This window comes from Dendronephthya gigantea, unplaced genomic scaffold, assembly GCF_004324835.1.
Source record: "Dendronephthya gigantea isolate DGI-Jeju-01 unplaced genomic scaffold, DenGig_1.0 000080F, whole genome shotgun sequence".
NCBI classification, from domain to species: domain Eukaryota; kingdom Metazoa; phylum Cnidaria; class Anthozoa; order Malacalcyonacea; family Nephtheidae; genus Dendronephthya; species Dendronephthya gigantea.
The window spans coordinates 993,565-1,021,063 of NW_021163090.1; the positions used below are offsets into that span (position 1 = coordinate 993,565).

Below are 27,499 nucleotides of genomic sequence, written 5' to 3' on the forward strand. Positions count from 1 at the left end.
TAATTCTGAGACCGGATGAACTCGAGAGCGAAATAGTGTTTTTTTCGAGTGCCATTTGTTTCAGAGATTGTTTGTTTCAGGGATGTTTCGTACGGTTTTCTACGTTCGTCTGGCGTGAAAAAGCGTTTCCAAAACTGCGGTTTCTCTCGTGATAAAGGGAGGTGATTTTATGTTGTGTTTACAGATGCGGTCAAATGATTTGCATTTAAGACTTCAATTCCCAATTTCGATTTCGCCTTGTAAATTAAGCGTCTTTAAACAAGGTGTGTATTTGATACAAAAAACGAGCTGCAAAAGGTTGTTACAATTTTATTGATCATTACGTACAAATCACTGAAATTAGTGCAAAGTTTCTAGGAGTAATACTCATTGTTTATTGAAGCACGTCGGCCGCTTCAGTGATGACAAAGCAGATTAAGATTAAGGTTAACAAGGACATTTCCATCAATCCTTAGAACTGATCGTCATTTGGAGTTACTTTCAGCTCATCAAATCCCTGCATACCACATTTTCTTCCTGCTAATTTACAACCAAACTGAATGGCATCGTTGATCATCCTGCCTTGGTTCAGACAAAATATAACTCCAGCGAGAAACGTATCTCCTGCCCCAAGTGTATCGACCACTTTCGTTGGTGGGTAGGCGGGGGATGTGCAAATCTCCCCTGCACACCCCCTTGCCACTGCACCACTCTCCCCCCAGGGGCACACGAGAACCGAGTTAGTAGGTACTTGTGTAGATAACCCCATCACTGCTTCCTCGGGAGTACTAAATCCTGAGAATTGGGCGAAATCTTTGCCGATGAATACTACATCTGCTTGATCAAATAGGGCTCGTAGTTCCGGTCGTTTTTTCTCAATTTCCACCGAAATCTTAATCCGCAGATTTTCTTCTTTCTTCAAGTTCTCCACCTTTCTTATCATCTTAATAATCTCATCAACATTTCTTCTTCCTTCAAAATGAATCCAGGAGTATAAGCTAAGATCAATTATGTCAAAGTCTTTGAATTCTAATTCAGGAAGATTGTTACGAGAGTGTACTATAGTTCTGGAGCCAGTAACTTCGTTTACCAACACACAGGAAGTCGGAAAGCCGCAGTTTTTTTTAACCGGACAATTTTCTATTAAAACACCTCGATTTCTGAGCTCTTCGCTCACGTATTGTCCTTCAATTCCTTCGTTGAGAGAGCATAAAAGTTCACAACAAGTGTCTAGAGTTTGTGATAATACTTCACTCGCATTTGCAGCATTTCCGCCTTTCTGCCAACGTTGTGACAAAGCCCGCATATCCTCGTCTTCTTGAGGATAATGCTCAACTGTATTGATGATATCTAAACATGCTAAACCAACCACTAATAATCGTTTTATCTCCCCACTCCTGGCAACCGCCATCTTGAAATAATCCAAGCGACTCGAGCTATTTTACTATATTATTCCATCGCTTGAACGAAGGTCTGGTTTATAGAAGATTTTTCATTCGCAAACTGCAAGTTTTTATATTTATTTAACGAGAACACAGTATCTCTGATAGCTCCCAGGATGACTAATAAACTAAAAAAATAGAGTGTTTTTTTTTGTCGAAATGATCATTTTTCTAACTCGATAGGCGTGTTCTTGTGGTCGGAAGTTCCCGGAAAAGCGTCGGATTACATACATCAAAAGTCGCAATCTTTTACACATGTTTTGATTTGTTTGAAAGTATGTTTATATGCAGCTAATTTTGGCATTTAAATTTTTTTAAAATGGCAAAGAAGAAATGCCCGAAGTGCCAGCAAACAGTAAGTCATATTCTTGCCTTTATTACTATACTATTCTTCATTGCTATGCTAATAGTGTATATTTATCAAAATTGATCAAACGATCGCTCCGTATTTACATCCTCTATGACCATATCAGCCCCGTATCAAATACACAGAAAGTATTAAAATATGTTACTTCTCCATTTACTAGAATTTCTGTAAATTTATTCTCCTTAGCGGATGCTACTTTTAAAACAAAAACTAAATGTTTATATTAAATATACAATTGAGAAAACGTATAAATTAAGTAAATTTGATATTGAATACTAAATATGATAGTACTTTTTCTTTTAAAAGCCGATTTATGCGTGTAATATATAATTAATGGTTATCAATGATTAAATTCTATAGCTTCCCGTTGCTTGCAAATCCTGTCCGTGCGGTCATATTTTCATTGCCAAGAAATCCTCAACGTCAAAAGATACAGTTGGTACGTATGAGAATAGATTTACAACGGTTTATATAGTGGCCTGTAGTGAAGGCATTCGCATTCATTTTCATCCCAATCGTAGTGAAAAAACCCCATACATCAGTTACACGACTAAGGCCCGAGAGACCCAAGAGAGAGATTCCTGATTATGAATACAGAGATGATTACACGCGGATATCAGTTGGAAATGGTAATGCACAACTTAAGACAATTTCCAAGAAAATGAAGTTGATGGATGAAGACGTCTATGGTGATGATGATGATGACATTTTGATAAATGGAACAGTTGGATTTGAAAGATTAGATAGTGTGGAAGTAAGGCCATTTAAAATAACTATATGCCTTATACAATAAAAATACCTTTCACAAATGCCATATATGGCCTAGGAGTTTGTCTTTCTATACTATTAATTAACACATACATCATTTTAGTCACAGCCTGGTCCTGTAAAGAGAAAACGAGGAAGACCAAAGGGGTCAAAAAACAAACCAAAAGATGATCAAAATTTCACGGCAGATTTATCAGATGATAATGAGGATGTAAGTACCTTGCTAATATGCTGGTAAAGTATGCATTTGTATCTGCAATATCTCTCATCATATATACCATGTACATCATATGTTCTATAATGTTCTTGCATGTCGTAACAATTAACTACAACATATGCTATTGTCTTCAACATTTTACCTCATTTTTTAGCCTCTAGACTCCCAAGGATCAGGTAAGCTTGGTAAATCTAAACTGGCAAAAAATAAAGTCTATCAACTTCCACCAATACCTGAAGACAAGGTTGTGGTCTATTCTCTTATTCTCTCTGATATCAATGAGAGATTTGTCTCACAGAACAAAATCAAGTGCTTGCCAGGATTATGATAAAAGGTGAATTGGTCTGTGTGTGGAATTGTTGGGAGGTAAAATTGCACTTACAATTGGCTAGTTAGCATGGAAGGATGGTGGAAGGTTTTTCTATTGAGCAAATTAACCATGTTCACCGTAGCGATTGAATTTGACCTCCCTCATCCGTGAATAAGATAGTGTTTGGTAGAAGAGCAACACTTATCTAAAGCCTGCAGGCCTGCTACATATCAATGCTATCACAAGGTTTCAGTTGTGTGAAAGGTTTATTGGCAAATGTCTAGTGGTGTTCATTCAAAAGAAAAACTTCCAAGACATGAATTATGTTGGTCAAACAGCTGTCTTATGAATGAAGACTTCAGCAACTTCCACACATGTACTCCATTTTTTGTATTTGTATTCTTCTTAGAAATATTTATTATCTGAAATAGTACAATATTATAGTTATCCCTTTATTTTTGTATACAATCTTGTACATTTGTCGTGTAATAATATTTGCTAAAGCTTAGGGTTCATTTAGTAATACCAATTGTTAACAGACACCACTAATTATAATCAATAAATTATACCAAGCAAAGGTATAATTAAATTATACCTAAATTAGCAAAATATAATTACAGTTTATCTATAAAATTAAAAAACTGTTGATGATAATTTATTTTTAATCCTATTATACTTTTTAATCTTTGTATTTTTCTTGGAATCTTTCATGGAACTCCTTGAATTGACCCAGAAGAAGTTTCAGTTTGTCAGTTGGTGGCAGAATTGTCATCCTGGAAGAAAATGGTGAGCAACTAAATTAATTGCGAACACTTCAAGCCCGCTGAGAAAAGGACAGGGTGATTCTTGAGAAATTAAGAATTACCTAAAGTGGTGTGTTCCTTCTCTCTGACCAAAACCACTGCCAGGAACAACACAAATTCCAGTTTCTTCCAACAATTCCATACAATAAAGAAAATCTGGTTCTTGCCCAAGGCCCTAAATGATTTAGGGAAATTATATGCATATAGAAGAATGTTTATAAATTAAGCACTAATATTTCACATGAACCAAGTGGAATTACCTTTGCTTTCTCGATTGCTTTCTTTGGTATATTGATTTGAGGGAAGGCATACATTGCCCCCATAACTTCATTACACTTGATACCATCAATTGAGTCAAACATCTCTGCAACCATCCTAGCACGTTCTTTCAAGGCACCAAGTACATTGTTCTTTTCCTAAATCCAGAAGGACAGGTAAATCACAGGTAACCTTATTTATAAACAAGGCCGTTGATGTTGTCAACTATTGCTGGAGACATTTTAGTACTTGCATGAACAAACCTTAATGAACAATGGATAGGACTCATCGCCTTCTTTCGGAGGATTGGCAACACAATCCATCACAATCTAAAGGTAGAAATCTTGATCAGAATCAGATTCTTGAAATCATGGCTTTTGTATGTGATGTAATAAAACAAAAGGTAAGACCCAGAAATCAAACAAGATATATACCTGGCCCAAAGATGTTGAACACAACCTCGCTGATGCAAGCTTCGTTATCTGGTACTTCACATCCTTATCCAATCCAAGAACTTCCACATAGCCGCCACGGATACCACATCTAAACAACAACAGATTCACTGTAAGTTTAAACCACAAGTGACTGTGTAACATATGTTTCAGTATGACACAAAACATACTCTCCCATGTATCCTTTGGAACAAGAATGGAATGATGCCAGTTGAAAATCATTGTAATCTTCACCCAAATCCCGCAACACTTTCTTGAAAGAATGGAACTCTGCTCCTTGTGCATAGATGTTGTCCTGGTAAACTTCGTCGGCAAATAAGAAGAGTCCTTCCTCCTTACAGAACTGGATGATTGCTTTTATGTTATCATAACTAAGAACTTGGCCTGAAATGAGCAGAATGAATCGAGAAAGAAGCTTCTTAAACAAATATAAACAATTAAATCAGTACAACCACCTGGAGCATACCTGTGGGATTGCCAGGGTTGATAACACACAGTAGTTTTGGCACACAATGGCCTCTTGACTCTTCAAGTGATCTTTTCAATTCTTTGATATCCAATGCCCAGCCATTGTCTTCATCCAAATAATAACTGATCTACAATGAAATATATCATGATGATATAGATGTGTATTACAATATAATGAGTTTGAACAGCTTTGATTTAGCAGTAATTATTTATTATTTGGGACACTATATAGAGAGACTGGAGGTGTAGCAATGAAGTATTAATTGCAACATAAAGATAGTATGTTTACACACTGGCTCTCACCTGATGAGCTCCAAGTTCTGAGATGGTTGCAGAGTAAAGAGGATACTGTGGTATTGGGATCATCACACCAGCTCGTTCTTTGCCTGTTCCTCCGGTTTGAAGGCATTTCATCATTTCCTTTATTCCCAAAACGGAGAATTTTTGAACCGTTGTTATAGTGCAAAGAATGGGAAATGTTTATTTGCAAAATAGTGCAAAGGTGTACAAGTCTCACCTTGACTCCTTCACTTGCACCACCTGTCAATGAAATGTCAGAGGCATTGCAAGGGTATCCATCTCTTCGCTCAATGTACTTAGCGCAATCCTGTCGAACAAGCTCAATACCACTTGAATGAGTATATGCACCTGAAACAAGAATATGGAATTTGACCTTAAACAAGAAATTAATCACAAGAAAAGGATAGCATCATGACCAAGACTGGTATTAGATATGAAAGAAAAATAAACATTTTGTTCAGATATTTCATATTATTCCTCCATACCAACACTTCCACCACCACAAGCTTCAAGGACCTTCCTCACTCTGTCCTTCACGTCCTGTGGGTAATGAGGACTGTCAAGCAGACTCGGATCCGTACAAATTGCCAGCACCTGCCATGTAAATTTCCATCAAATTGTAATCAATCTTAACTTAACAAAGTTATAGCATTTGATTGTCTGTGTACATACCTGTCTGATGAAGGTGATTGGCTGCTGTCCCATAGCATGACAATCACCAATGTTTGCTTTCAGGACCTCGCTGAAAGGTTTTTTATCGCCCTGCATAAATGTAATCAATCCTGAGTGATGACAGAATGATATAAAATTGGCTCTAAATCGTATTTTAATTAGACCAACATGTTTTAAATTAATTTAGAGCAGCAAGAAAATAGTACTCAAATATTGAAAGTAGCTCGTGACACTGTTTCAATAAAAAGAACATTGTTACATTGAAATTGCAACGTATTCAAAATTGCAACATATTACATGGCTTTCGGAGGATTCTTCATAATATACACTACCTTTGCAAGTTGTTTCTCAATTTCGACAGCACGAATAACGATCGGTCCGCGAACAGCGTATTCAACCTCTTTAACAAGTGGGTTCAAGGTTTCAATTGTTAATGCTTTGTTGCTAAAATTTGCTTTCTTCATCGCTGCGAGAGTTTTACTGATCGCAAGCGGTTTTTGAGCTAAACAAAGAGAACATCGAGAGTAGTAAGCTCTCGCTTGCAACAACACGCGAGTAAACATAATCAATATTTTGTGAAAAAAACTTGTTCTTTGTTATTTTCGCTTTTTCCAGTTACACTTTCGCAAAGGTTATTAAATAACCAGTGATAATAACCTATCCTCAGTCCCCCACCCCTACCCCGCTATTTACCAATGTTCCACCACTGAACTCTAATACACCCTTGATTTCTGGACTGCGCGCATTGCAGAAGGACAAAAAAATTTAAAAATAGGAAGTTGCAGAATAGTAGTTTTAATTATGGTCAAGGCTGTAGCTGGACCGCTTAATTGGGGGGTGTATATTGAGATACTCATGTTTATATACCGTTGAAACAATTGCCTACAAAAGAAATCAGTCAGGCATAGGATGAATATATGAATATATTCATGTTTATATGCTCTAGAAACAATTGTGTACAAAAGAAATCACTTGGGCATAAGATGAATATATGAATATACACCCCCTCAATTAAGCTTCTAGCTACAGCCGTGAATCTGGTATTTTTCGACTATACTACTACGATACTGTGGGATAACAAATTTGTGTGGTATTACGCATTCATTGCTTTCGCAAACGCTGTACATATTGTTAATCTGACGTCAACAGCAACTTCAGCTGGAATCAGTAATACACCTTACAGATAGTTAAAATCTGCAAGAAATGCACAAAAAGAACATGACATTGATAAATTTTCCAAGGCAAAGTTCAAGGGTAACTTCCCAGAAATTTCACACAATTTCCCCATTATCTTTCAATGGCTTTTTGCTATGGTTTAATAGCACAGAAAATATCAACACAGTGAAACAAGATCTATGTTTGCAATCTCTTTACAAAACTGGGACATGTAGGAATTCTAGTATTCAGTAATGCACAGTACAAGCAGATCGTCAAAGTTATAATTGATTTCTGATGCAAACATATTTTCCTTTAGCTTGAATTATAGGAACAATCAAATCACTTTATATTGATGTTCAAAAAAGCCATGCCTTATTGGCATTCAAATTGTGTACAAAGGAAGTAGAAATTGTATATTATTGATTGTAAAGACATGCGACCGTTCAAGGTGACTCATAAATACATGTTAATTCATTAATGTTTTAACAGGTCTTATAAACAGCCTTAAAACGTCCCAAACTGTAGTGATTTCTAGTTACTGAAAAATACTAACCATTTATTATAAATTTACACTTGAATAGAATTTTAAAATATGTTACTTACCTCGATTTATACCTCGGAAAGATAAAAGGGTTTTTTCGCTGAACTGCACTTTTGACTTTTCACTTTCGTAATCAAATTTGCATTCTTGAATATACGATATTTCACCCTCCACATTTTACATACCTACGAGATTGTACCCCAGGACCATAAATGAATTTGGGACGTCCTAATTTTGGTGGAGGAGGATTCTCTCTTCCCCAAAAAAAACTCTTTTTAAAAAAACGCCAAATAAAACGGAGTTCAAAAATTGATATCATATGGTCTTAATGTCCAGGTTGAGAAACAGGTCAACAGAATCGGGGATATTTCGTGTCAAAAGACATATACATAATGTATAAGCGTGATAATATCCATAATAGCATTTGACATGCGAGCACATCCCGCCACTGAGAGTCGAAATGACGTTCATATTGCATATTGATATTCTCAACTCAAATTAACAGTTCAAACTAAATTAATATTCACGCTCTACGAAGATAATTCTCTGGCAGTTGCACAACGACTTTAGCCTAACTCCAACTTGAGAAGTTTTTGGTTCACATCGGCTATAACTTTCTTTTATTTTGCCTCGATTCCAACGAACATTTCATTCATTTGTATCAACTGTCCTCTTTCTGTCTCGGCCGCCTTGCTAAGCAATCGTGTCACTGAGCAATCGTGCAGACACAATCGTGTCACTGAACTTTACTTTACTTTATTCCTCAGTGCAACTAGACAAGAGTATCATAGGTGTACCTGGCAACTCAGTAGAGCAAACGACTAGCCTAATGGAACCAATTTGGTTGGGTCTTGCAGTTTCACACAGAAGACTTATCGCACAAGATCAGTCCCCAGGAGCAAATAACACATTTCCTATCCGTTTCCGTATCTGCAGGAGTATTGAACCAGCTGCTGTTCAAATGTGGAACATTTAATAACGATATTGCCTACTAATACTGCTCCTTATCCTCGCAGCGCTCATAGTTGAATTGAGAATCTTAATTAACGTTTAACGAGACTTTTCGTGCCTTCTCTCTAATTAAAATTGGCAGAGATGATCACGGAAACCATTTTTAATCCAATAGTTTAAAAGTGAAACGGCGATCGCATCGTATGATAAACCGATAATTAAAACTGAGGGCTCTCGCTTTAATTATTTCAGGCCAGTTGGAATGCAATTTCGATGTTATGTTTTGACACGCGTTGCTGGTGGATTGAGGAATTGCCAACGTGTGATACTGGAGCGGAAATTAAAGTCACAGCAGTTGGGCTACTGTTATGTATAATATAATCCTTTTCATTACATACGCCTAACGCCTCTACACCTTGTAGGCTTTGTGTGAATGTGGCTTGTTGAAAAAACATTAAGTCGGTTTATATGAATCTCTCAAGACAACACATGTCGGCCTCTTTTGGAGGATTTGTGTATGTTTTTCACGTCGATAACGACCTGTTTTTCGGAGAAGTCGGTATTGTGACGAAACAGGACAGGTTGATGAATTAATCCACTCATAATGTTTGAATAGATTTGGACTGTTTTGTGGACAAGATTCAACGAAAAAATACGGCAATATGTCACACGGCTGGAAATCTTATCAACTTCTATTTTTCTTTGTATTAAGTTCAACATTCATATCGCAAGTCGAGGCAGGTGCATTCTCGCGAGTTTCAATTGCAGTTTTGTTCAACAGCGCTAAACGCCATCCACAAGGCACCAAGGCATCCCCATTAGCCATCAGAAAAGCGTTTGAGAGAATCCCATCGGATTTACCAGGTTTTGATAATAAAGTGGAATTCATCTACAAAGATTTCAACTCAACTATTTGTGATATTGGAACATTTCTGTCTTTTATGAACGTCTCTATACCATACGATATTGTGATCTTATTGCTTCATGACTGTTTGTGCGAGAGAACCTTGTTGACGTATCTCAATGTTCATAATATCAATTTCATTTCCAGTTGCGAACAGCCATATTTTGCTGTAAGTGTTTTTTCCACAGACAATGGGCTTACATGCAGCTCATGAGAGCGAGGATCTCAAACTAAGGATATATAATGACGTTGTTATCAATGGTATCGTAACACTAGATTTAGCAAGAGATTATCGCAGAGATTGTAAGAGATTAAAGAAAGTAAGAGATTGTAGCGCTAGATCTAGTATAAAGACCCTTCCAGAGATTATATATTTACAAGGAGAACAGTTTCAGCTTAAATCTATAAAAATCAAACTATCCAACATTTTTGTTTTAACTTTATCTCTCTAGCGTTGACAATACCGGAGGATTGACCAAAAAGAGAAGATGCAGTTCTTTGTTTTCCGGCTCAGTTGAACGATTTTTTCTTTCTTTCTTGTAGGTAAAAGGCAGTGCTGCAGTGATGCATCAGCTTGATAAAGCAGCGAGAATTTATCTCTTCGTTCCTGCTGATAAACATGGGGTAGAATTTCATCGAGACATAATTCTTGAACTGAAGCACATGAAACTAAAACTTCACCGTACGCTCTGGCTTGGAGCCGAATTCGAACTTGAAAATCATCTTAAAAGAACCTTAAAAACTATTGCAGATGATTTGGATAAAAACACAACGTCAGGCGTTACATTCCTTTTGGGTTTTCTGTATCCAAATGATTTTCGTGTTAAAAGAGTGTTTAACATGGTGCGAATGGTTTTAGGAGAACGGTTTGGTAAAATTTTATGGATTTTTCCCGCCGTCCATTCGGATATCAGCAATGAATTCCTGTTTAGAAAGGATTTTCAGGCGCTTGCATTTCAAGAAGACAAACCAGAAACAGTGTCTTCAGATCAAAATGTTGTCTTGTGGTTGCTTTTCAAAAAGACATCTCAAGTCCTAAGGAATTGTTATGGGGACGTTGCGTCAAATGAGACATCGATAGTAAAGCGCAACCGTAGAAACGTCTGTTTTCAGGAAATCACGAGAAGGTGACTCATTATGATTCCTCAGTTTTCTAGTCCCAGCATGAAACTTGATTAAACCGTCTGCCAACAAAAATTATCATTAAAAACTCCACGATAAGGTTGGGCCGGCCGGGGTGATTATCACTTTACCTTACATCTTCTTTCTTTTGTTTTGAAAGAAACTTATCCCAGGCGTTCACACACAGCTGTTTTCTGGATGTTATGCAATTGCAAGCGAGCAGCAGCAGTTTTGGTCAGCGAATCCATGGGAGACGCATTGCGACGTGGAACGGTGTCATCATCCAGGCTTGCCCATATCAGGAAGGATCAACTAACTTCACAAGGATTCTCAGACCAAATCAGTTTCGTGTGTTCCGCGTTCCAATAGTTGAATACTTCCCGTACATTGTGAAACATAAATGGCCTGACATTGACGCAAAATGTCCAGTCAATTCCCTGCCTTGTTACGGTCAACTAACAAAATATGATAATTCCACGGTGAGGGCTGTGCGATGTTAGTCGATTTCTGTTCAAACCTTGTGTACCTCCAAATCTAAACCTTAATTCGAATGACCTGTTTAAACTTTTTCTAGGTCATAAACTATGATGAACTGAAATACTGTTGCTCAGGATGGACAGTTGATATTCTAATTTATCTCGCTAGCAAGTTACCTTATGAATTTGAGCTATATTTTCAAGCGGAAAAACTCTATGGAGTGTTCGATAACAAGACTGGCTTGTGGAATGGCGTGATTAAAGACATTTTGAGCGGGAAAGGCGACATATCTGTCGAGCTTGGACTACGACCTGACCGTTGCAAGATACTGGACTGCTCATTGGGTTATCTTTACGACGGATTCAATGCTATTGTAAAGTTAGAGTTCCCGAAACACAACGATCCGAAGAAAGGTACAGTAAAACTTTATATTCCGCGCGATAAAACCTTAATTAACTCGTTTTTAACTCGTTTTTTTTCTAGCAGTTACCTTTTATGAGTTGGTTGGAAACTTTCAAGTATTTATCAATCCTATTCACGTGGATCTTCTCGTGACTATTGTAATGGCGTTTAATCTTTTCTTGTTCCTCATATGGGGGGCAGATAAGATATGCCTGTCCTACAGAAACATGAGACGAGGGCGAAAAAAGGAGAAATTTACATTACTTGGTAGGTTATAACCGGGTAATTACTACATTATTAGGGTGTAATTGAGTCTAGGGGACATTAATTGAGTCCAGGGGACATTACTAGTCTTAGGGTGTAATTGAGTCCAGGGGCATTAATTGAGTCCAGGGGACATTACTAGTCTTAAGGCCATCTTAAGGCCATGGTAACTTAATTTGGTTAACCAATTTTTGCAAGCAAGTTATTACGGATTATTCCTCGCTAGAATCAACGAGTTATGTTTGGGCGACTGCGTTTGGACGAGACGTCGGAGACAGCAAGAAACCGCTGACGTTGAGTGCTCGTTATTTATCAAGTTGGCTAGCCTTTCTCGCCTTAATATTTGTCAATGTCTACGTCGCGCGTTTGATGGCTGAAATTGTCAAACAAGAATCAACCAAGCCATTTACGAGTCTTAAAGATCCCGAGGTAAAGCAGCTTTTCTCATAGATATCATAAAATCTTACCTGTTAAAACTGAAATGGTTTTTCCTAGATATTGGATAATAATCTAAGACTGGGCACGCTAAAGAGCAGCTCGTTGGAGGGATATTTTCGGAACACCGTTGATCCTGTTCTCAAGAAATCTTTTCAGGATAACATTCAGAAAAACTTGCTGCCATCGCTGGAAGATGGAGTGAAGGCAGTGAAAAAAGGGCAAGTTTTTTGCTTTTGTCAAAAAGGTCAAACCTGTGCGTATTCTGATCGAGGCAGTTTGCAATTTATCTGCAACTTCATGGACGAAAAGTGATCCATGATTTTAGCTATAAACTAAATTTTGATCTGGGAAAGAGAATTGAATCCAAGTATCCAATATCACAGTTTTTTTTGTTTTAGGGCTTTACATTTAGACTTAAACAGTTGATTTTAATATGTTTTTAGAGTCCTTGATGGTTTCATAGCTGACACTATTTCTCTTCTATCAATATTGAAGCATGACCCAAATTGTTCCCTATCCTTGATGGGCAGGGATTTTTCCACCAACCCCGTTGGCTTTATGTTTCGCAAAGGTTGGCCATGGGCGACGGAGTTTAAACTGCAAGAACTTACAATGAACGAAGACAAAAGGAACGGTGATATGTGGAGATTGAAGCAAAGTCCTCCGTCCTGCAAGGCAACCTTCCAAGAACACCCGCGGTTGGGCACTGGCGACATGAGCGGATTGTTCTTAGTTCTTATATTCGCGACAGCTTACTGCTGTTTCAGCTTATTTATGGAGAATATATATTCCTTAATAGTTTATCGTTTTCAGAACATGAATGACAAGTGGAATGTTCCGCAGAACAGTCGCAGTGCCTATAACACTGCAGCTAGCCTTAGAGCTAGTACAAATGTACAATTAGCAAAATGAATTGAGGGTAATACAGCTTTAGACAAATCTAAAATTCTTATATTCTTCATGATTTATATTCCGAATCAAGTCATCTATACCTCTCTTCTATTCAGTTACTTATATAGCTCAGTGGGCAGCGTGTTGAAATCCAATATGGCCGCCAATCCAGGATTTATCTGCTAGTTGTAAAATTTCGTGATTTTGGAAGATATGGTATAATATATTGTACCAGCGAATAAAGCTATGATTTATAATATCGTTGGGTGTCATATAATTGATATTATCCCAAACGTACCATTTTAAAACATGGGTAAAGTTAAACAAAATAAGAAGAAGAACAGGCACAAACCAACTGGTATGATCAGTGTTGAAGAAGCCGAACAGGAAGACGACAGATCGGGACAGGCTGGTGCCAGCTTGGAGGATAAGACGTTGCCGATCTTGGAGAAGGTATGCTATTTCATACAGAGACTTTTGTTGCTCGAGAGCTGTCAGAGACCCCATTTATCTTATCTATTTGCAACTCTTCAAATCCATTCATTCATCCATTATCACCGTGACTGGCGTGACATGAATTAAAACTGTGGATTTCTCCTTTCAGTTGAATTGCCTGGAAGACCGAGCATTTGCTTGTGCTGGTTTAGCAAACCTTGTTCTTGAAAGCGATACTGTGCCTTCTCTTATGAAGAATGAGATCGTTCGTCGTGTTGCCCCATTAATTCTGGACAAGGAAGAGAAAATACAGGAAGCTGCTACTGGCATCCTAAGGTGCTGAATACATGCACAACGTTTGCAAATCCATGCAACCTTAAAGAATTGAAAGCCCCATTGCCTCAGGAACATGCAGAGACCCTTGTTTCATGACCTGGTAGAAATCTGTACAGACCACATATGGCCCAGTCATTTCATTTTTTTTTACTTTACTTCCCTCCGTATTTAGAAATTTATCTCTCTGTGGCTTACCAAATATCTGTGAAGAAATGCTCCAACAAGACCTAATGACACCTGTAATCTATTACATTAAACAGGTTCGTAAATGCATTAATTTTGAATTGATCAAATGATTGTACATTTCATGTTGTGCAATATCACTTCTACACCTGCAAAAAGCTCAGAGCTTGCTTGTCCAACCCTTTCAGCTTTACTTTGTTATCATAGTTTTCAGAAAGAGTCCAAGCCAGCTCAGGAATGGAAAATAAGATTGATGAAAATCAGTCTTCTGTTCATGAGCAAGTCATGCATTTACTTTTGAACCTAAGGTAATTAAATCATCTGCTAAAGTCTTTGCCAGATGAATTTCAATTTCCTAATTTTTTTTCTAATCTGTTCATGCAGTGAAAATGCAAGTCAAGCAATAAAGAAAATTAATGACGAAAACGTTGTGCCAATCCTTACCACATTTTTGGATACTGAATTGTTTGACATGAGGAATGTTTTGTTAACAGGCATGTAGGAATTCTTGCTAGGTTTTAAAACCTGGCTAGACTTAGAATTATCCTAGTTTTGTTAATCTTAAATGTATAAAAATTCTTTGTCGTTCTACTTATCTAGCTCAATGTTTAGCCACAATAACAGAAGACAATCCTATGGCCGCCACAACTTTAGCAGACTCTAAAGAGTCCTTAAAAATTCTTGAGAAAAATCTCTTGCGTGATGATACAACTGAGGAACTTGTATTACTGAAAGTTCATATGGCGGGTGTATTGTTCAACATTGCTCAAAGCCTGCCATCCCACATTGTTTTTGAAATGTTTCAAGCTATTTGTAGCATATTTGGCAAAGTGTTGGGTCATGATGTTGGTCAGGATTTGGAAGAGCTTTCAGAGGCAAAACTGGCCAGCTCTGAAGAATGTACAAAGAAAAATGGAAAGGTCCCAGAACAAAGATGTGATCCTGATAATGCACATGTAATTGGTTTATTGTTTCACTTGCAGCAAATGCTTTTTTGACAATCAAATAACTTTACATGAAGCAATGAAACTGCGTGATCATTGAAGGAGTGTATTTGGTTTCACTAGGCCATGCAAAGGTTACACAATCATCTTGAAGCTCAGAAACTATCATTGGAAATTTTAACAAATATGTGTTGCAGCGGAGGTAAGTTTCAAAATTCTCAGAAGCAAAATCAATTGAAGGAGCTAGTCCGTATTCTAATATGTATCATCAATTTGTAGATATGGATGATCAGAATTGGGAGGAAGTGAGCAGTGATGAACACAGTGCTGAAGAATATGATTGTTGTGTTGATACAGAAGTAGGTGTAACTTGCATGGTAAGTTATCATTTTGCCTCGTACCAAACTAGTTGCTGGTATCATCAGCCTAAAACTATACAGTCAAAATTAAAGTGACAACGTCCTGCCTGTTTTGGTATATTCTCTTCATTTTTACAGGATTGTAGCAGTCTTTCAGAGGATATAGTTTCATCAGTTTTAACAAATGGACTTCCAACAAAAGTAAATATATTTTATTTATTATCAATAGATTACTCCAGCATAGACTCAATATCTTTCATTGAATATGTGTATATAAATTAGCCTTGTTTTCCCTTTGTTTTGTGCAGGTTTTGGAGAAATGTTCTTTTGTGCAAATAACTGAGAAGAATGGAGTTTTGAAAAGCAAAGAATGCTCTGGTCTTTTGAAAATGTACGCGTTAAAGAAATATTGAAAAAAGAATGAGTTGTACTGAGTGTTTACCTGGGGTTACACAAATGTTACTGCATTCTTTATTTGTAGAATCATCAGTAGTAACAAAAAGAGATTATTTGCAGTCATGTGCAGTTATTTGAAGCTCTATTTAAATATTTAGAATGGAGACAATTCAGACGCGAGCCTTGGTTTGTCTGAACAATATGCTATCAAGCATTGACAGCGATCATCTTGGAGGAGCAGACGCTATCACACAACTCTGGAGTAAAATTATAGAAATAGCTTTTCAAAATAATGGTAAGAATTTAAAAACTCTTTATCCCAAATCATCATTTGTCAGTCCTTCGGTTAGCAACGGAAACTTGCAAGTAGGTCTATGGAATTCCAATGTCCAGAGTCATTCCAAAGTTTTATTCCTAAACCTTGCTCTAATTCTTACCTTACCACCAGCACCAAAAGATTATTTGATTAAGGATTACGCTCGTAGATTATTGACAAGGAAGTACTGCATGTATCTTGGTTTTTTACCCACTTGTTTTCAGACTCTGCTACGGGGTTCACACGAACCGACAATGAGTTTATCGAAGCTGCAACCAGCGCCCTTCGTTCCGTGCTGGAGAAAATATCAGATGTTGAAACCGAGGTACAGTAGTAATCTTAAGATGGCCCTCTAGGTTCTAGGCATAAAATGTATCGAACCGAATCAAAAGTGGAAAAAGCAGATGCATTATGTACAAATCCTTTATATCAGCTACGGATTTTGTGCGATATTATTCTGAGTGTCTCAAATTAATGATCTAGTGTGTGACGGCAGATCAAGTGAAGCTGTTGTGTCATCTGTGTGGCGTTGTCAAGCTAGAACCAGCTCGGGTCAATCTCATGAATGTTCTTGGAATTATTGGCAAGATGGTGGTGATGTCAAATTCAACCGACGTTTTGGAACATCTGCAGGTAAATGATGTGTTTGTTTCATCATCTTTTCGCTTCAAAATTTCCCGATTTTCCTCCAAAAACTCACCCTGAGGCAAGTTTAGACCCTCACCGCCCATGTCCAATAAACTTCTTTGTTAGTGTATCGGCATTGTGTTACGTGACGTGGTTACCAGTGGCGAGAGTCTCTGGGTCATCGCTGAGGCACTGGACGCTATTTTTGACTTGTTCGCCGATAATCCCACAGCAGATGTGGCTGCTGAAAATATTGGCCTACTCACACACTTGGAGAAAGTTGTTCCGGTGCTTAAGTCAAGGGTGAGCGAGCTTATCATTATAACTGTTCCAGTGCGGAGCTTGGGATCTCAACACAGTGATATTTCCTATGAATTATTGAAGCTCCCTTTTTCCATGCATGTTACTGAGACGAAATTACAGCCAGACGACTATATATTTACTGTACGCGTCAAACAGGGATTGTAAGAATGTAAACAGCGTGTATTTGACACACATCCTCTTATCCTCATGCATATATATATATATATATATATATATATATATATATATATATATATATATATATATATATATATATATTTTTATATATATATACACCCATTTGCAAAAACGTTGGCCGCAGATAGATAGATAGATACTCGAAGTCTAATTAGAAATGCATATAATCACATTTGCATGGGATTTCAATCAAATTACACATCATATGCAATTCTAATTAGATTTCGAGTATCTATCTATCTATCTATCTGCGGCCAACGTTTTTGCAAATGGGTGTATATATATATATATATATATATATATATATATATATATATATATATATATATATATATATATATATATATATATAAGATTCAATCACTGTCGTCCTTTCAAAACCTCTGGCCTTAAACTATAGGTTATCATTTACCTACTGACCTGTATAAGTCAACAATTAGTCTTGTTTCCTGTTGCGAGTTTCTATCCTTTGATTTATTGAAATATTTGTATATTTTGCTTCTCTTTCGTAGGTAAGAAAGGAAAGATCCACACTCGGAGATCGTATTCCGATTGTAAATACAGCCAGAACTAATCTTGTTCGTTTCATCAAGTACAAGAAACAGATAAGTTGAAGCCGTTGATCAAAGTTTTATCCAACAATAATAATAATATATATAAGGGTTCGTTGCGTTTTCAAACATAGGGATATGATTTAGCATCGACATTCAAAGTTGGGTTAAATTATGTCATATGAAGATATGAACTGAAATTACCACAGTCTACTGTTACCTCGATACAAAAACTTAGTGTTCCTTCAGACCACAACTTCAGGACTGAGTGAAATACTCAAGACAATTTCATGGATGCGGATTTGCACGTCTAAAACTACCAAATATAGATATAAGACAATCTTGGACCTCTAGAGTGAATGTAATTTTAGATAAATATTAACACACTATGTTAGGTTTGTGGTATGGTTTATTTTTGCACATACATCATATTATGTTCCGCGTTGTCAGTTGACTGTCAGGGTAATTTACTGTTGTTGATTAATGAAGAAATAAAAGATAAAAAATATTGATGAAAAATAATTCAAGCAGGAGTACATTTTTCGTGATAAGACACTGTAGTTTGAAGTTCATGCATGCAATGTCTTGGAGATGCAAAGTGATTCATTTGTGTTTACTAAAAGCTGTCTTGGATAAACTACTGGCCTACGACGTCGTCATAAGGTTCTTAGGAGTTATATCTTGTTCATCTTTCATCAAACATTCTTCTATTTATGAAATCCAGGCTTTACTTGCCAATAACAAGTTCATTATTTTGCTCATTCAAACGTACTTCAAAACTACGCGACTCTTCAGTCATCCTCGATTGTTTTTAGTCAAAGTATTCATCGTCCGAATGATCATCCTGTTCTACCTCCTCTTCTTCCATTTCGTATTGTTGGTACTCGGAAACAAGATCTGCAACGTTGGACTCAGCCTGGAGATTATGAAAATAAGGTAAGAAGTTAGTAAGGACTTCCACAATCACCCCCCTATTTGCACAGCGCATTTTCCCGGTGTTTCAACTGATCTTACCTCACAAAATTCCATCTCATCCATGCCTTCCCCCGTATACCAATGCAAGAAAGCTTTCCTTCGAAACATGGCCGTGAACTGTTCGTTGATTCGTTTAAACAACTCTTGTATTGCCGTCGTATTACCAACAAACGTTCCCGACATTCTCATCCCGGGGGGTGGGATATCGCAGACGGCAGTCTTCACATTATTAGGGATCCACTCCACAAAATACGCGCTGTTTCGATTCTGGATTTGAACCATGTGATCATCAACCTCTTTCATGGACATCTTACCTTAAAAAGATGCAAGGAATTTCACCATGGGATGCAACTGAGGTTCATGCAAGGAATTTCACCATGCAAATGAGTGAGTCCATGGCAAAATTCTTCAATATTCTTACCACGGAATATGCAGGATACTGTGAGGTAGCGACCGTGGCGTGGATCGCAAGCTGCCATCATGTTTTTCGCGTCAAACATTTGTTGGGTGAGTTCACCAACGGTCATTGAACGGTATTGTTGTGAGCCACGGCTCGTGAGCGGGGCGAATCCGGGCATGAAGAAGTGAAGACGTGGAAATGGTACCATGTTCACCGCCAGTTTTCTTAAATCCGCATTCAACTGAAGAACGGAAAGATATGATATGAATAAAACCTCCATTAATCCATGATATTGCTTTGGATGCATCATCAAAACATTACAAAATAAGATCTCTTTTCATCCTGAAAATACTATACTCCAATAGTTCCCTCCATTCACACCCACCTGTCCTGGAAATCTTAGGCAAGTTGTGACGCCACTCATCGTCAAGGCAACCAGATGATTGAGATCCCCGTATGTGGGCGTCTTGAGTTTCAGAGTCTTGAAACATATATCGTACAAAGCCTCGTTGTCAATACAGAAGGTCTCGTCCGTATTTTCTATGAGCTGATGGAAGGATAGTATCGCGTTGTATGGCTCTACTACGGTATCTGATACCCTCGGGGAAGGTACCACGCTGAAGGTGTTCATTATCCGGTCAGGGAATTCCTCCCGGATCTTCGTCATGAGTAACGTGCCCATACCCGAGCCCGTCCCACCGCCCAAGGAGTGCGCGAGCTGGAACCCCTGCAAACACTCGCAATTCTCGGCCTCCCTGCGCACATTGTCCAATACGGTGTCCAGCAGTTCTGCGCCCTCGGTGTAGTGTCCTTTTGCCCAGTTGTTTCCCGCGCCACTGTAGCCTGAACAAACAGTGAAACTGTTACATGGTTTATTGACTTCGTTGGGTTACTCGAAATGTGATTGGACTTAAACTCGATACCGTAACTTTAAACACGAGGTGATTTATAGCGCTCCAGTGTGCTCTAAACTGATCAAAGACAGAATCAAAGAGACAAAGACAGAATCATACCGAATACAAAGTTATCTGGTCGGAAGTTCTGACCATAAGGACCAGCTCGAATAGCATCCATTGTACCAGGTTCAAGATCAAACAAAATCGCCCGTGGAACGTATTTACCATCTGAAAAAAAGGTGTTAAAATTCTATATCATATATAAATGAATTTGACTTGTATATTGCGTGCATTGTATTAGAAAAACGATTCTAAAAACGTACATCCTGACTGCGCGTAATAGACATCAATTTTCTCCAATTGTAAGTCATCGTCTCCAGTGTACGCACCAGACTCGTCTATGCCATGTTCTTCAGAGATCGTTTCCCAGAACTAAAATATCGTTATATGTCAGGCAATATTAGGTAAAGCCTGATTTTGACTCTTGAAGAACATTGGGAATTAATTTTCTTTCGTTTCCAAATTGACATACAATTTCTTGTATTCTTCTCTGCTGCTCTAATTTCGGTAAATCATTTTACTTGTAAATTTCTAATTTAATGATCCTTTAGATGTTTAAAGAAAGGATTTTTCATTTTGCATACCTTCGCTCCGATTTGATTGCCACATTGCCCGGACTGTAGATGAATTATTTCCCTCATGTCGTTTTTCGAATAAAAAACTGATAAAGACCTTGGTTCGGTTTTTCACAACACTACTCGCGCCACAAACGTTTCTGAACAATCGCAAGCTCTCATTCTATATCGTTTCCTTGATACTATGATATATTCTACCAAAGAGTATCCGTTTATATTAGTTTATAATATAGTGGACTAAGTGGAGACAAAACGCCTTGAGTGGACGCCTTTTAAAACTCAAGAGCTTTTTTGTAAAAGTTTCCGGCCTTGTGTCAGTTCATGGGCTTAGAGTGGTTTATTGGCATTTTTCCTATATAAAACTCTGTAGGAATATATTAATTGTTAAGGAAAGGCTAACACTATCAAAGTCTCTGTGACTACGGTTAAAATATTGCAAAAAAAATGCTGAAAATATTTGGGGAGTGAATGTGAGTGTTGATACCATCCTGATAATTGAAACAATGTCAGTAAAATTTACCGTTGCGAAACTTCGACGGTGACTAAATTAGGCCTAAAGTTATGTTTCCACACCCTCACAGAGGATAATTGTTTTATTCATATGGTAGAAAACTATAAGCCTCCAGATATTTGGCTAGCTATCAAGCCTATCATCGTTTTATAAAAAGCCCGATTCTTATTGGCTAATTCGATCATTTAAAGGTAATAAACGAGTTCAGGTAAACATGCCTGACTGTATAACTCGTTGAATCCAAACCTTGCTTAAACAAAATGTATTTCTGGTTATTTTTTGAATATGTTTTTGCCGTATGCTATTCAGTATTTGCGCTTTCAACGCAACAACCCTGCTCTATGAAAAGTGCGATAAGTTTGGTTAAACAATCAAACCTTTTAAGCTGTCATGACGTGAAACCTGATATCAATCCATCGATGATACGACGCGCACATGTCTGCTCGTCAACTTTTAAACAAATACACACATGGTATATATCGGTGGTAGTGGCCGCTAATAATTCCTCCACAATTTTATCGCGAGTATCCCTCGCAAGAGGGCCAAAGCGTCGAGGATGTCGATTTTCTTCGTATTACTTCAAATTCTCGTTTTACACGCGACCGCATTACGTGGCGAAACTGAAGCGAGGAATGAACGACGAAGCGCTGTAAATGCTAAAATTCACAAGTATCCGAATTTATACTTCTCAGCCGAAGATCTGCCAAAACTCCGCGCGCAAGCGATATCTGGTAACGCGGACATTTACAAAGAGTTAACAGACACAGTGCGAAAGATACGGACTTTGAAGAAACTGATACCGCCGGCGAATGTGACTGTATTTACCGCGCAATGGAACGAAAAGTACGGCAACATGTTAGGAATACTCGCCTTCTACTGCGCTCTGACCCCTGAGGATCGCGCCTCGCGTGATCTTGCCAAGTTATTCATGACGCGTTTCACAGGTTACAATACATGGTTGGTCACGGGGAAAGAAAAAGACGAAGTCCCCCTGGCGCACTCCCTCCTGGGTTACGCAACTGCTTTTGATATGCTGCACGACTCGTTCACGCAGCAGGAACGTGATCGATACGCAAATACGTTACTGCAAAAAGGCACCCAAATGTTTAAAGCTGCAAATAGAGCCTGGTGGGGTCGTTCGTATATCCACAACCATGTTGCTACAAATTATATGGCGCTCTTGACGGCAGCGCTTGTGGTGAAGCCTTACCACCCAAAGAGTGCGCTTGAATGGCAGGAGAAATCTATATTTATGCTGAATGCGACTATGGAATTCTTGAAGCTGGTTGTTGATGGTTCGTTTCAGGAAGGGGTGTCTTACGGTTCCTACACCATGCGTTCTCTGACGCAGTTTATGTTTCTTTCCGAACGCCATTTTGCGCTCAACTACAGAGGAAATAACTGGCTGCTGGAACACTTTGATTTTCTCTTATACACGATTATGCCGGGGTTCCAAAGGACTGTCGGGTTCGCCGACTCCAACATGGACTGGGCCTACGGTCCTGAATCCCAACTAGTGTTCTTGGAAACCTACGTATTACAAGACGGCAGAGCTAGGTGGCTCAGCAAGGTCATCAAAAAGCGCAAGTTGAAAGGAATTCTCTCTGTTGATAGAAAGTCTCTGGTGCACACAGAGTTGCTGTTTTCAAACAGTTCAAAAACCAAGAGATCGAGTGATGTAAAGTTGCACGTCTTTAGCGACTGGGGAGTTGTTACCTACGGTGGTGGAATTCTCGAACCACGTTTATTTCTGTCTTTGAAATGTGGCCATCTACATGGCCGAGCCATAAACCAGCTACGACCAAGTCTGGACATCGCATTGCAACGCGGCTTTGTTCCTGGACACGAACAACCAGACCAAGGCTCGTTTGTGTTCGTGACTGAAGACCAGGCCGTTGTGACGGAGAGCCGTTATGGACCAAAGTTCACGTACCTACAGAACACACTGATGTTCGGACCGTCAACCAAAGGTTGCAGTAAACCGTACCTCGGCCAACTCGGAGAATGCAGTATGTGGTTTAACCACAAATTCGACGCTCGAACGTGGACCGCGCGCGCGGACCTCGTAGGGTACTCGCGGGAAAATGACGTCGTATTTATGAGTGGTGAACTCACACAAGTGTATGATGAGGATCTTGGTTTGTCGAATGTATACCGTGTTTTGGTCACGCTTTCTCCAAGCGTGCTCGTGCTCGTGGATATCGTACGATTTCGTGCGCGAAGCGCGACAACGCACGCGAGCGCGTTCTTCCACAACTCTGATTTCGCGTTCAACACGGAAGACTACGACAGTACAAAAAATCGCTGCGCGGGTATTGGCCGATATAGAATGTGCTGGGAACATTTAAACGCTGCGACTGTTGACGTCAGTACTAAAAATAACTTCAAATTGCAACATCAGAGATTTGCAACAAATTTCATAAATCACACGTGGCAGCGATCGAGTTATTTCACAAGCACCGCATACATCTTCCATGGGCCAAACGACAAACTGAAAGGTTTGAAAGTTGCGGAGATGAACTCGAGTGGTATACGTATTAGCATCAAGTTGAACTCCACGAAATATGACGTAATTCTATCTACGAGGTACGACAATCCGAGAACACGAAGGCGATTACTGGGTTCCAATGGCTACGGGAAAGTGCACATTTCATCCACGACTAAAGAGTCGACAGTTCATTTAGGTGTGAAGACGCCACGTCATGCGTACAACGTCAGCACATTGCCGTCACAAACACCGCCAAATGACAGTTTATACGGTTTTTACTGCATAATCATTTGTGCAGTGATGCTGTTAATATGCTTAGATTTGAAAAGACGTCTTCGATTTAGGCAAAGAATTATAGCGGCCTGTGTCCTGTCGATATGTTTAACCGTTCTCTATGTTTATACCCCCGGGTTCTTTACAAGTTTTGGATCGTTTCGTTCCCCGCCGTATTCCACAAGTTCCTTTCTTCCCACCCTGAAAAACAACCATCGAATGAACGCCGTGTTGATAACTGGACTTCCTTCAAGTGGGGTGGAAATCGCACGTGAGCTTTTCACGACCAACCGCGACTTTATCACGATCGGCGTGCCTTCGCAATCCCGAATTCATGGCGATGCTGACGAAAACGTGGATTTGAGCGAGTGGACAAAAGTGGACGTTTCAGATCAAAATGTGGCAAAATGGTGGAACACCCTTCTGAATTCCCCGACTGCGTTTAGGGAGGAAAGAAATGATTACATTTCATTAGTGAATCCTTTGGATAGTAGCGCTGTTCTTGGAACTACCATACGTAAATCCGAAAGTGCCTTTGCTGCCGTGAGTTTTAGGAATCCCAGCTGGCTGTTCAGGATATCTGTGTTGTTTAGAAAAGCTTCTTCCTTGTACATCGTAAGGGACCCCCGAAGTTGGATTGATCAGCTGTTAAGCCGTCCAGTTGTGGTGAATTCATTCCTCAAAGAATTTGAATCCGCTCTTAGGAAAACTGGAAGCACTTTTCCACCCGAAATTGAAGTTCTGAGAAAGCTTAGTTTTTCTTCTTTAAAGCAGCATATTGCTTTGGCGCATATCTGGTCAGCGTTCGCTGAGTATGCTCTTAGACTCGAGTCTACGCTCCCCCCTGGAGCACTGCAGATTGTTCGCTTTGAGGACATCGTCACGTCGCCAAGGGCAACAGCTGATGGCGTGTATGGTTTCTTGGAGATGCCACTCCCAGCGGCCGTCGAGCATAGGATTGTGCAAGTTACAAAAACTAGGCTTTATAAGTTCGTAAATTACGGAATAATTGGAACAAGTTTGTTGAAATGGGGCAAAGTTTTAACTAAGCAACAAATATCCGAGATTAGCACTATTTGTGAGAAGGTCATGAAAAATACTGGTTACGAGCTATAGTCAGGATTTAAACATTGTTTTCATATGTCGTAATTCATCAGCGATGTTCAACGATCTATTGGCATTGTCGGAGATCAATAAAGGAGAAGATTCCTTTCGATAGACGAGACATTTTATATTTCAATGTCCACCGACAATAGGCATCTACGATTAAAGTCACGATAAATGAAAACTAAGCTTTAAAATGAACTAAAAACTGCTATTTTATACTGTAAGATATTTATTGTTGTGATTTGGAACAAATTTGAGTAGGTGAACGTCACCTTACCAATATGATTTTGTAGATATTTGGATCGTTTTGACTCATCTATTGCATAACGCGTGCACATGCATCTAGCTTTTAAAATTTACTGTTTTCATATTGGTCACAGCTTGACCGCTACCGCGACAAGTGGCGAATGTAAAAGAGTGTCATTATATAACTGCGTTTAGTGAGGACTACTGCTTGGTAAAGACTTGTATATAATCGACACAAAGCACTAAAAAAGACTATTTCACATGCACCATTTGTCAGTTGTTACCGCACGTAATGGTAGAAACACATCATCAGACTTAAAAATGTTTGGATGGAAACGAGCTCAGCTCAATTTTCTTCCTATAAGTTCATTTTTTCTTTTTGATTTGGTCCTCCTAATTTTCCCTCGTCAGCTTCCTGTGGTGAAAGCTATAAATGAATAATGTGGCGTGGAGATTAATAAAAATGTTCATTTACAACATTCAAACACCGTCAGCTAAATTTCTTCCTAAAATAAACCGCAGCTGGCGGAAATTTATTTACTTTTAATGAATATAGATTGTCGGTTGAATACAGCCAAATTATGTACAGGCTTAACTGATGTTTTTGAGTTAACGAGACTGACTTGGTAGGGCAGAGCTTATATGAAAGCACTGTTTTATAGAATAATAATAATGATTGGGTCCAGTTTGATTAAATGGCGTCTTCCTGTATTCCTTCTCTGCCAATTTTTACAAATCAAATCTGGAGATTCTTCGCTAAACGTTCACCTGAATAAGTAAGTTGTGAGACCATTTTATCAATTTGAAAGAATTTTCATATATAATGTCCTTGTTTAACAACACATTTTCGGATTTTCCTATTTAACTACAAGAGATGCATGCTTATCTTTAATGTAACAATATTCCAAGCTATGAAACTCCAAAATATGGGAAAACTTGTAACTGTAAGCTACAAGACCATCGGCCAAAAGTGTTGGTATTGCGAAGGCCATATAAAGCTTAGGTCTGACTTAAGGAGATTCTCTCGCATTTGTGTTAAATTTCGAATATATTCAATGCAACCCACTGTCACGCTGATATCTCTTCCTCGTGGAAACTATATCTCAATGCAATATTATAACGCAGTTAATCTATTTGGTTTTTTTTTCATTTTCCTAGACTTTAAGAAATTTTATAAAAGCAACAATTTAAAAACTAATTTAATAGATATACCGGAACGCCATGATGTTTTATTGGATACGATTGCAACTTACGGAATTTCGCAAATTTGGGGGGTTGTATAAACTTATTTTGCTCGGTGGATAATGCCAGGGCGGAGGTATAATAACTTCCAATTATCAATGGGAATTTCACAATATGAATTATTTGTTTTGAATGAATTTAATTTCGACGTGTTCATAAACGCAGCAGTCTCCTACTGTGCGATATATATAATTAAATGTATATCAGTAAAAACTGTTAACCTTGTCTATCTTTCTGGCGAAATTTTGTACTTTTATACTAAATATAATATGATAGCTTCTTGATCGAACCTGGGAAACCAATGTGAAGGTAGCTAACTTAGTTGAAAAAGTTTAACTGAGGAATATGGCCCTCCGTCTTAAGGTTCAAAGTTCAAACGAAGTGCTTCTTAAGAACTTAGTAAAAGTTTTAGCTGATATGCAAGTCAACTATACCATCTTTCTTCAATTTTGCAGGTCGATTATCGAGGAATACATTGACCAACGAACAAAAATTTTATCCGATATTTTGAAAGGGTATGATAAGCGTTTTATACCTGCCTTACCAGGTATGTTATGACTCAAATATAATGGATAAACATACAATACAATAGATAATCATACAATATAATAGATAATCATACAATATTTATATCATAGATAATCATAGCTGTAAATGAAGAAGTTAATTCTAAAATCCATTAATCTTTCGGCCCAGTGCACAGACGTGCCTATGGATTCAATAGGTCCATTCAGAAAGGTTCATTTATACGAGGGAAAAACTTCGCGACTTGAATAAGACGCGAGCTGTCTGTTTATACGAGCCTGCATGCCAGCCCGTCTTAAGGCTAAGCCGACTCTTCATTACGCCCGCGACTGCCCGGGTTTTAATGGCCCTAATGCATTCTCATTCATG

General features: G+C 38.4%; 7 protein-coding genes across 9 annotated transcripts; 4 read left to right on the plus strand and 3 right to left on the minus strand.

Annotated features, from left to right (window-relative positions):
• Positions 1 to 91: 91 nt before the first annotated feature.
• LOC114532790 (ketohexokinase-like) lies at positions 92 to 1,488 on the minus strand. Its single transcript, XM_028554379.1, has one exon. The coding sequence runs from the start codon at positions 1,388 to 1,390 to the stop codon at positions 452 to 454; it is 939 nt and encodes a 312-aa protein (XP_028410180.1). The 5' UTR covers positions 1,391 to 1,488; the 3' UTR covers positions 92 to 451.
• A 91-nt stretch (positions 1,489 to 1,579) lies between these two features.
• LOC114532751 (UPF0547 protein C16orf87 homolog) lies at positions 1,580 to 3,491 on the plus strand. The gene is made up of 5 exons (XM_028554331.1): positions 1,580 to 1,776; positions 2,149 to 2,227; positions 2,310 to 2,542; positions 2,660 to 2,767; positions 2,928 to 3,491. The coding sequence occupies exons 1-5, from the start codon at positions 1,741 to 1,743 to the stop codon at positions 3,099 to 3,101; spliced, it is 630 nt and encodes a 209-aa protein (XP_028410132.1). The 5' UTR covers positions 1,580 to 1,740; the 3' UTR covers positions 3,102 to 3,491.
• A 171-nt stretch (positions 3,492 to 3,662) lies between these two features.
• Positions 3,663 to 6,686, minus strand: LOC114532750 (alanine aminotransferase 2-like). The gene is made up of 12 exons (XM_028554330.1): positions 6,369 to 6,686; positions 6,037 to 6,126; positions 5,850 to 5,958; positions 5,582 to 5,712; positions 5,368 to 5,484; positions 5,063 to 5,192; positions 4,767 to 4,980; positions 4,579 to 4,687; positions 4,408 to 4,473; positions 4,147 to 4,302; positions 3,949 to 4,061; positions 3,663 to 3,856 (listed from the first exon to the last, which is right to left on the minus strand). The coding sequence occupies exons 1-12, from the start codon at positions 6,597 to 6,599 to the stop codon at positions 3,763 to 3,765; spliced, it is 1,560 nt and encodes a 519-aa protein (XP_028410131.1). The 5' UTR covers positions 6,600 to 6,686; the 3' UTR covers positions 3,663 to 3,762.
• Positions 6,687 to 8,836: 2,150 nt separating this feature from the next.
• LOC114532676 (glutamate receptor ionotropic, NMDA 3A-like) lies at positions 8,837 to 13,226 on the plus strand. Of its 2 annotated transcripts, none has more exons than XM_028554235.1 (8): positions 8,837 to 9,759; positions 10,134 to 10,717; positions 10,873 to 11,191; positions 11,287 to 11,602; positions 11,673 to 11,858; positions 12,082 to 12,284; positions 12,351 to 12,511; positions 12,737 to 13,226. In XM_028554235.1, exons 1-8 carry the CDS (start codon positions 9,349 to 9,351, stop codon positions 13,203 to 13,205), a joined length of 2,649 nt encoding a protein of 882 aa, XP_028410036.1. In that variant the 5' UTR covers positions 8,837 to 9,348; the 3' UTR covers positions 13,206 to 13,226. The 2 variants fall into 2 exon arrangements, with proteins under 2 accessions (XP_028410036.1, XP_028410037.1); XM_028554236.1 differs by having other exon boundaries at positions 11,676 to 11,858.
• Positions 13,227 to 13,321: 95 nt separating this feature from the next.
• Positions 13,322 to 27,148, plus strand: LOC114532678 (HEAT repeat-containing protein 3-like). Of its 2 annotated transcripts, none has more exons than XM_028554238.1 (16): positions 13,322 to 13,637; positions 13,789 to 13,955; positions 14,128 to 14,215; positions 14,346 to 14,446; positions 14,523 to 14,632; positions 14,739 to 15,094; positions 15,206 to 15,284; positions 15,362 to 15,441; positions 15,580 to 15,642; positions 15,750 to 15,832; positions 15,996 to 16,132; positions 16,378 to 16,478; positions 16,637 to 16,786; positions 16,907 to 17,083; positions 17,794 to 18,768; positions 27,061 to 27,148. In XM_028554238.1, exons 1-15 carry the CDS (start codon positions 13,494 to 13,496, stop codon positions 17,893 to 17,895), a joined length of 1,938 nt encoding a protein of 645 aa, XP_028410039.1. In that variant the 5' UTR covers positions 13,322 to 13,493; the 3' UTR covers positions 17,896 to 18,768; positions 27,061 to 27,148. The 2 variants fall into 2 exon arrangements, with proteins under 2 accessions (XP_028410039.1, XP_028410038.1); XM_028554237.1 differs by having other exon boundaries at positions 13,325 to 13,637; positions 15,362 to 15,459.
• Positions 18,636 to 20,829, minus strand: LOC114532679 (tubulin beta chain-like). Its single transcript, XM_028554240.1, has 7 exons — positions 20,748 to 20,829; positions 20,427 to 20,535; positions 20,221 to 20,331; positions 19,593 to 20,050; positions 19,229 to 19,448; positions 18,847 to 19,121; positions 18,636 to 18,748 (listed from the first exon to the last, which is right to left on the minus strand). Exons 1-7 carry the CDS (start codon positions 20,802 to 20,804, stop codon positions 18,644 to 18,646), a joined length of 1,335 nt encoding a protein of 444 aa, XP_028410041.1. The 5' UTR covers positions 20,805 to 20,829; the 3' UTR covers positions 18,636 to 18,643.
• LOC114532675 (dermatan-sulfate epimerase-like protein) lies at positions 20,611 to 25,638 on the plus strand. Its single transcript, XM_028554234.1, has one exon. The coding sequence runs from the start codon at positions 21,806 to 21,808 to the stop codon at positions 25,124 to 25,126; it is 3,321 nt and encodes a 1,106-aa protein (XP_028410035.1). The 5' UTR covers positions 20,611 to 21,805; the 3' UTR covers positions 25,127 to 25,638.
• Positions 27,149 to 27,499: the final 351 nt, after the last annotated feature.

What these genes read in the sequence shown, in the direction of transcription:
- LOC114532679 (XM_028554240.1), bottom strand. Translation starts at nt 20,804, where the DNA reads ATGAGGGAAATAATTCATCTACAGTCCGGGCAATGTGGCAATCAAATC. An exon ending in CTATTACGCGCAGTCAGGAT is followed by an intron (nt 20,332 to 20,426) that starts GTACGTTTTTAG and finishes CCTTTTTTTCAG; the next exon opens with ATGGTAAATACGTTCCACGG. An exon ending in AGTATCCTGCATATTCCGTG is followed by an intron (nt 19,122 to 19,228) that starts GTAAGAATATTG and finishes CATCTTTTTAAG; the next exon opens with GTAAGATGTCCATGAAAGAG.
- LOC114532678 (XM_028554237.1), top strand. Translation starts at nt 13,494, where the DNA reads ATGGGTAAAGTTAAACAAAATAAGAAGAAGAACAGGCACAAACCAACT. An exon ending in TAATCTATTACATTAAACAG is followed by an intron (nt 14,216 to 14,345) that starts GTTCGTAAATGC and finishes TTGTTATCATAG; the next exon opens with TTTTCAGAAAGAGTCCAAGC. An exon ending in CAAATGGACTTCCAACAAAA is followed by an intron (nt 15,643 to 15,749) that starts GTAAATATATTT and finishes TGTTTTGTGCAG; the next exon opens with GTTTTGGAGAAATGTTCTTT.
- LOC114532751 (XM_028554331.1), top strand. Translation starts at nt 1,741, where the DNA reads ATGGCAAAGAAGAAATGCCCGAAGTGCCAGCAAACA. An exon ending in AAAGATTAGATAGTGTGGAA is followed by an intron (nt 2,543 to 2,659) that starts GTAAGGCCATTT and finishes ACATCATTTTAG; the next exon opens with TCACAGCCTGGTCCTGTAAA. An exon ending in TATCAGATGATAATGAGGAT is followed by an intron (nt 2,768 to 2,927) that starts GTAAGTACCTTG and finishes CTCATTTTTTAG; the next exon opens with CCTCTAGACTCCCAAGGATC.
- LOC114532750 (XM_028554330.1), bottom strand. Translation starts at nt 6,599, where the DNA reads ATGTTTACTCGCGTGTTGTTGCAAGCGAGAGCTTACTACTCTCGATGT. An exon ending in CAATCACCTTCATCAGACAG is followed by an intron (nt 5,959 to 6,036) that starts GTATGTACACAG and finishes TTTACATGGCAG; the next exon opens with GTGCTGGCAATTTGTACGGA. An exon ending in GAAGGAACACACCACTTTAG is followed by an intron (nt 3,857 to 3,948) that starts GTAATTCTTAAT and finishes ATTTTCTTCCAG; the next exon opens with GATGACAATTCTGCCACCAA.
- LOC114532790 (XM_028554379.1), bottom strand. Translation starts at nt 1,390, where the DNA reads ATGGCGGTTGCCAGGAGTGGGGAGATAAAACGATTATTAGTGGTTGGT.
- LOC114532676 (XM_028554235.1), top strand. Translation starts at nt 9,349, where the DNA reads ATGTCACACGGCTGGAAATCTTATCAACTTCTATTTTTCTTTGTATTA. An exon ending in GGAGAAATTTACATTACTTG is followed by an intron (nt 11,859 to 12,081) that starts GTAGGTTATAAC and finishes ATTCCTCGCTAG; the next exon opens with AATCAACGAGTTATGTTTGG. An exon ending in CGAGTCTTAAAGATCCCGAG is followed by an intron (nt 12,285 to 12,350) that starts GTAAAGCAGCTT and finishes GGTTTTTCCTAG; the next exon opens with ATATTGGATAATAATCTAAG.
- LOC114532675 (XM_028554234.1), top strand. Translation starts at nt 21,806, where the DNA reads ATGTCGATTTTCTTCGTATTACTTCAAATTCTCGTTTTACACGCGACC.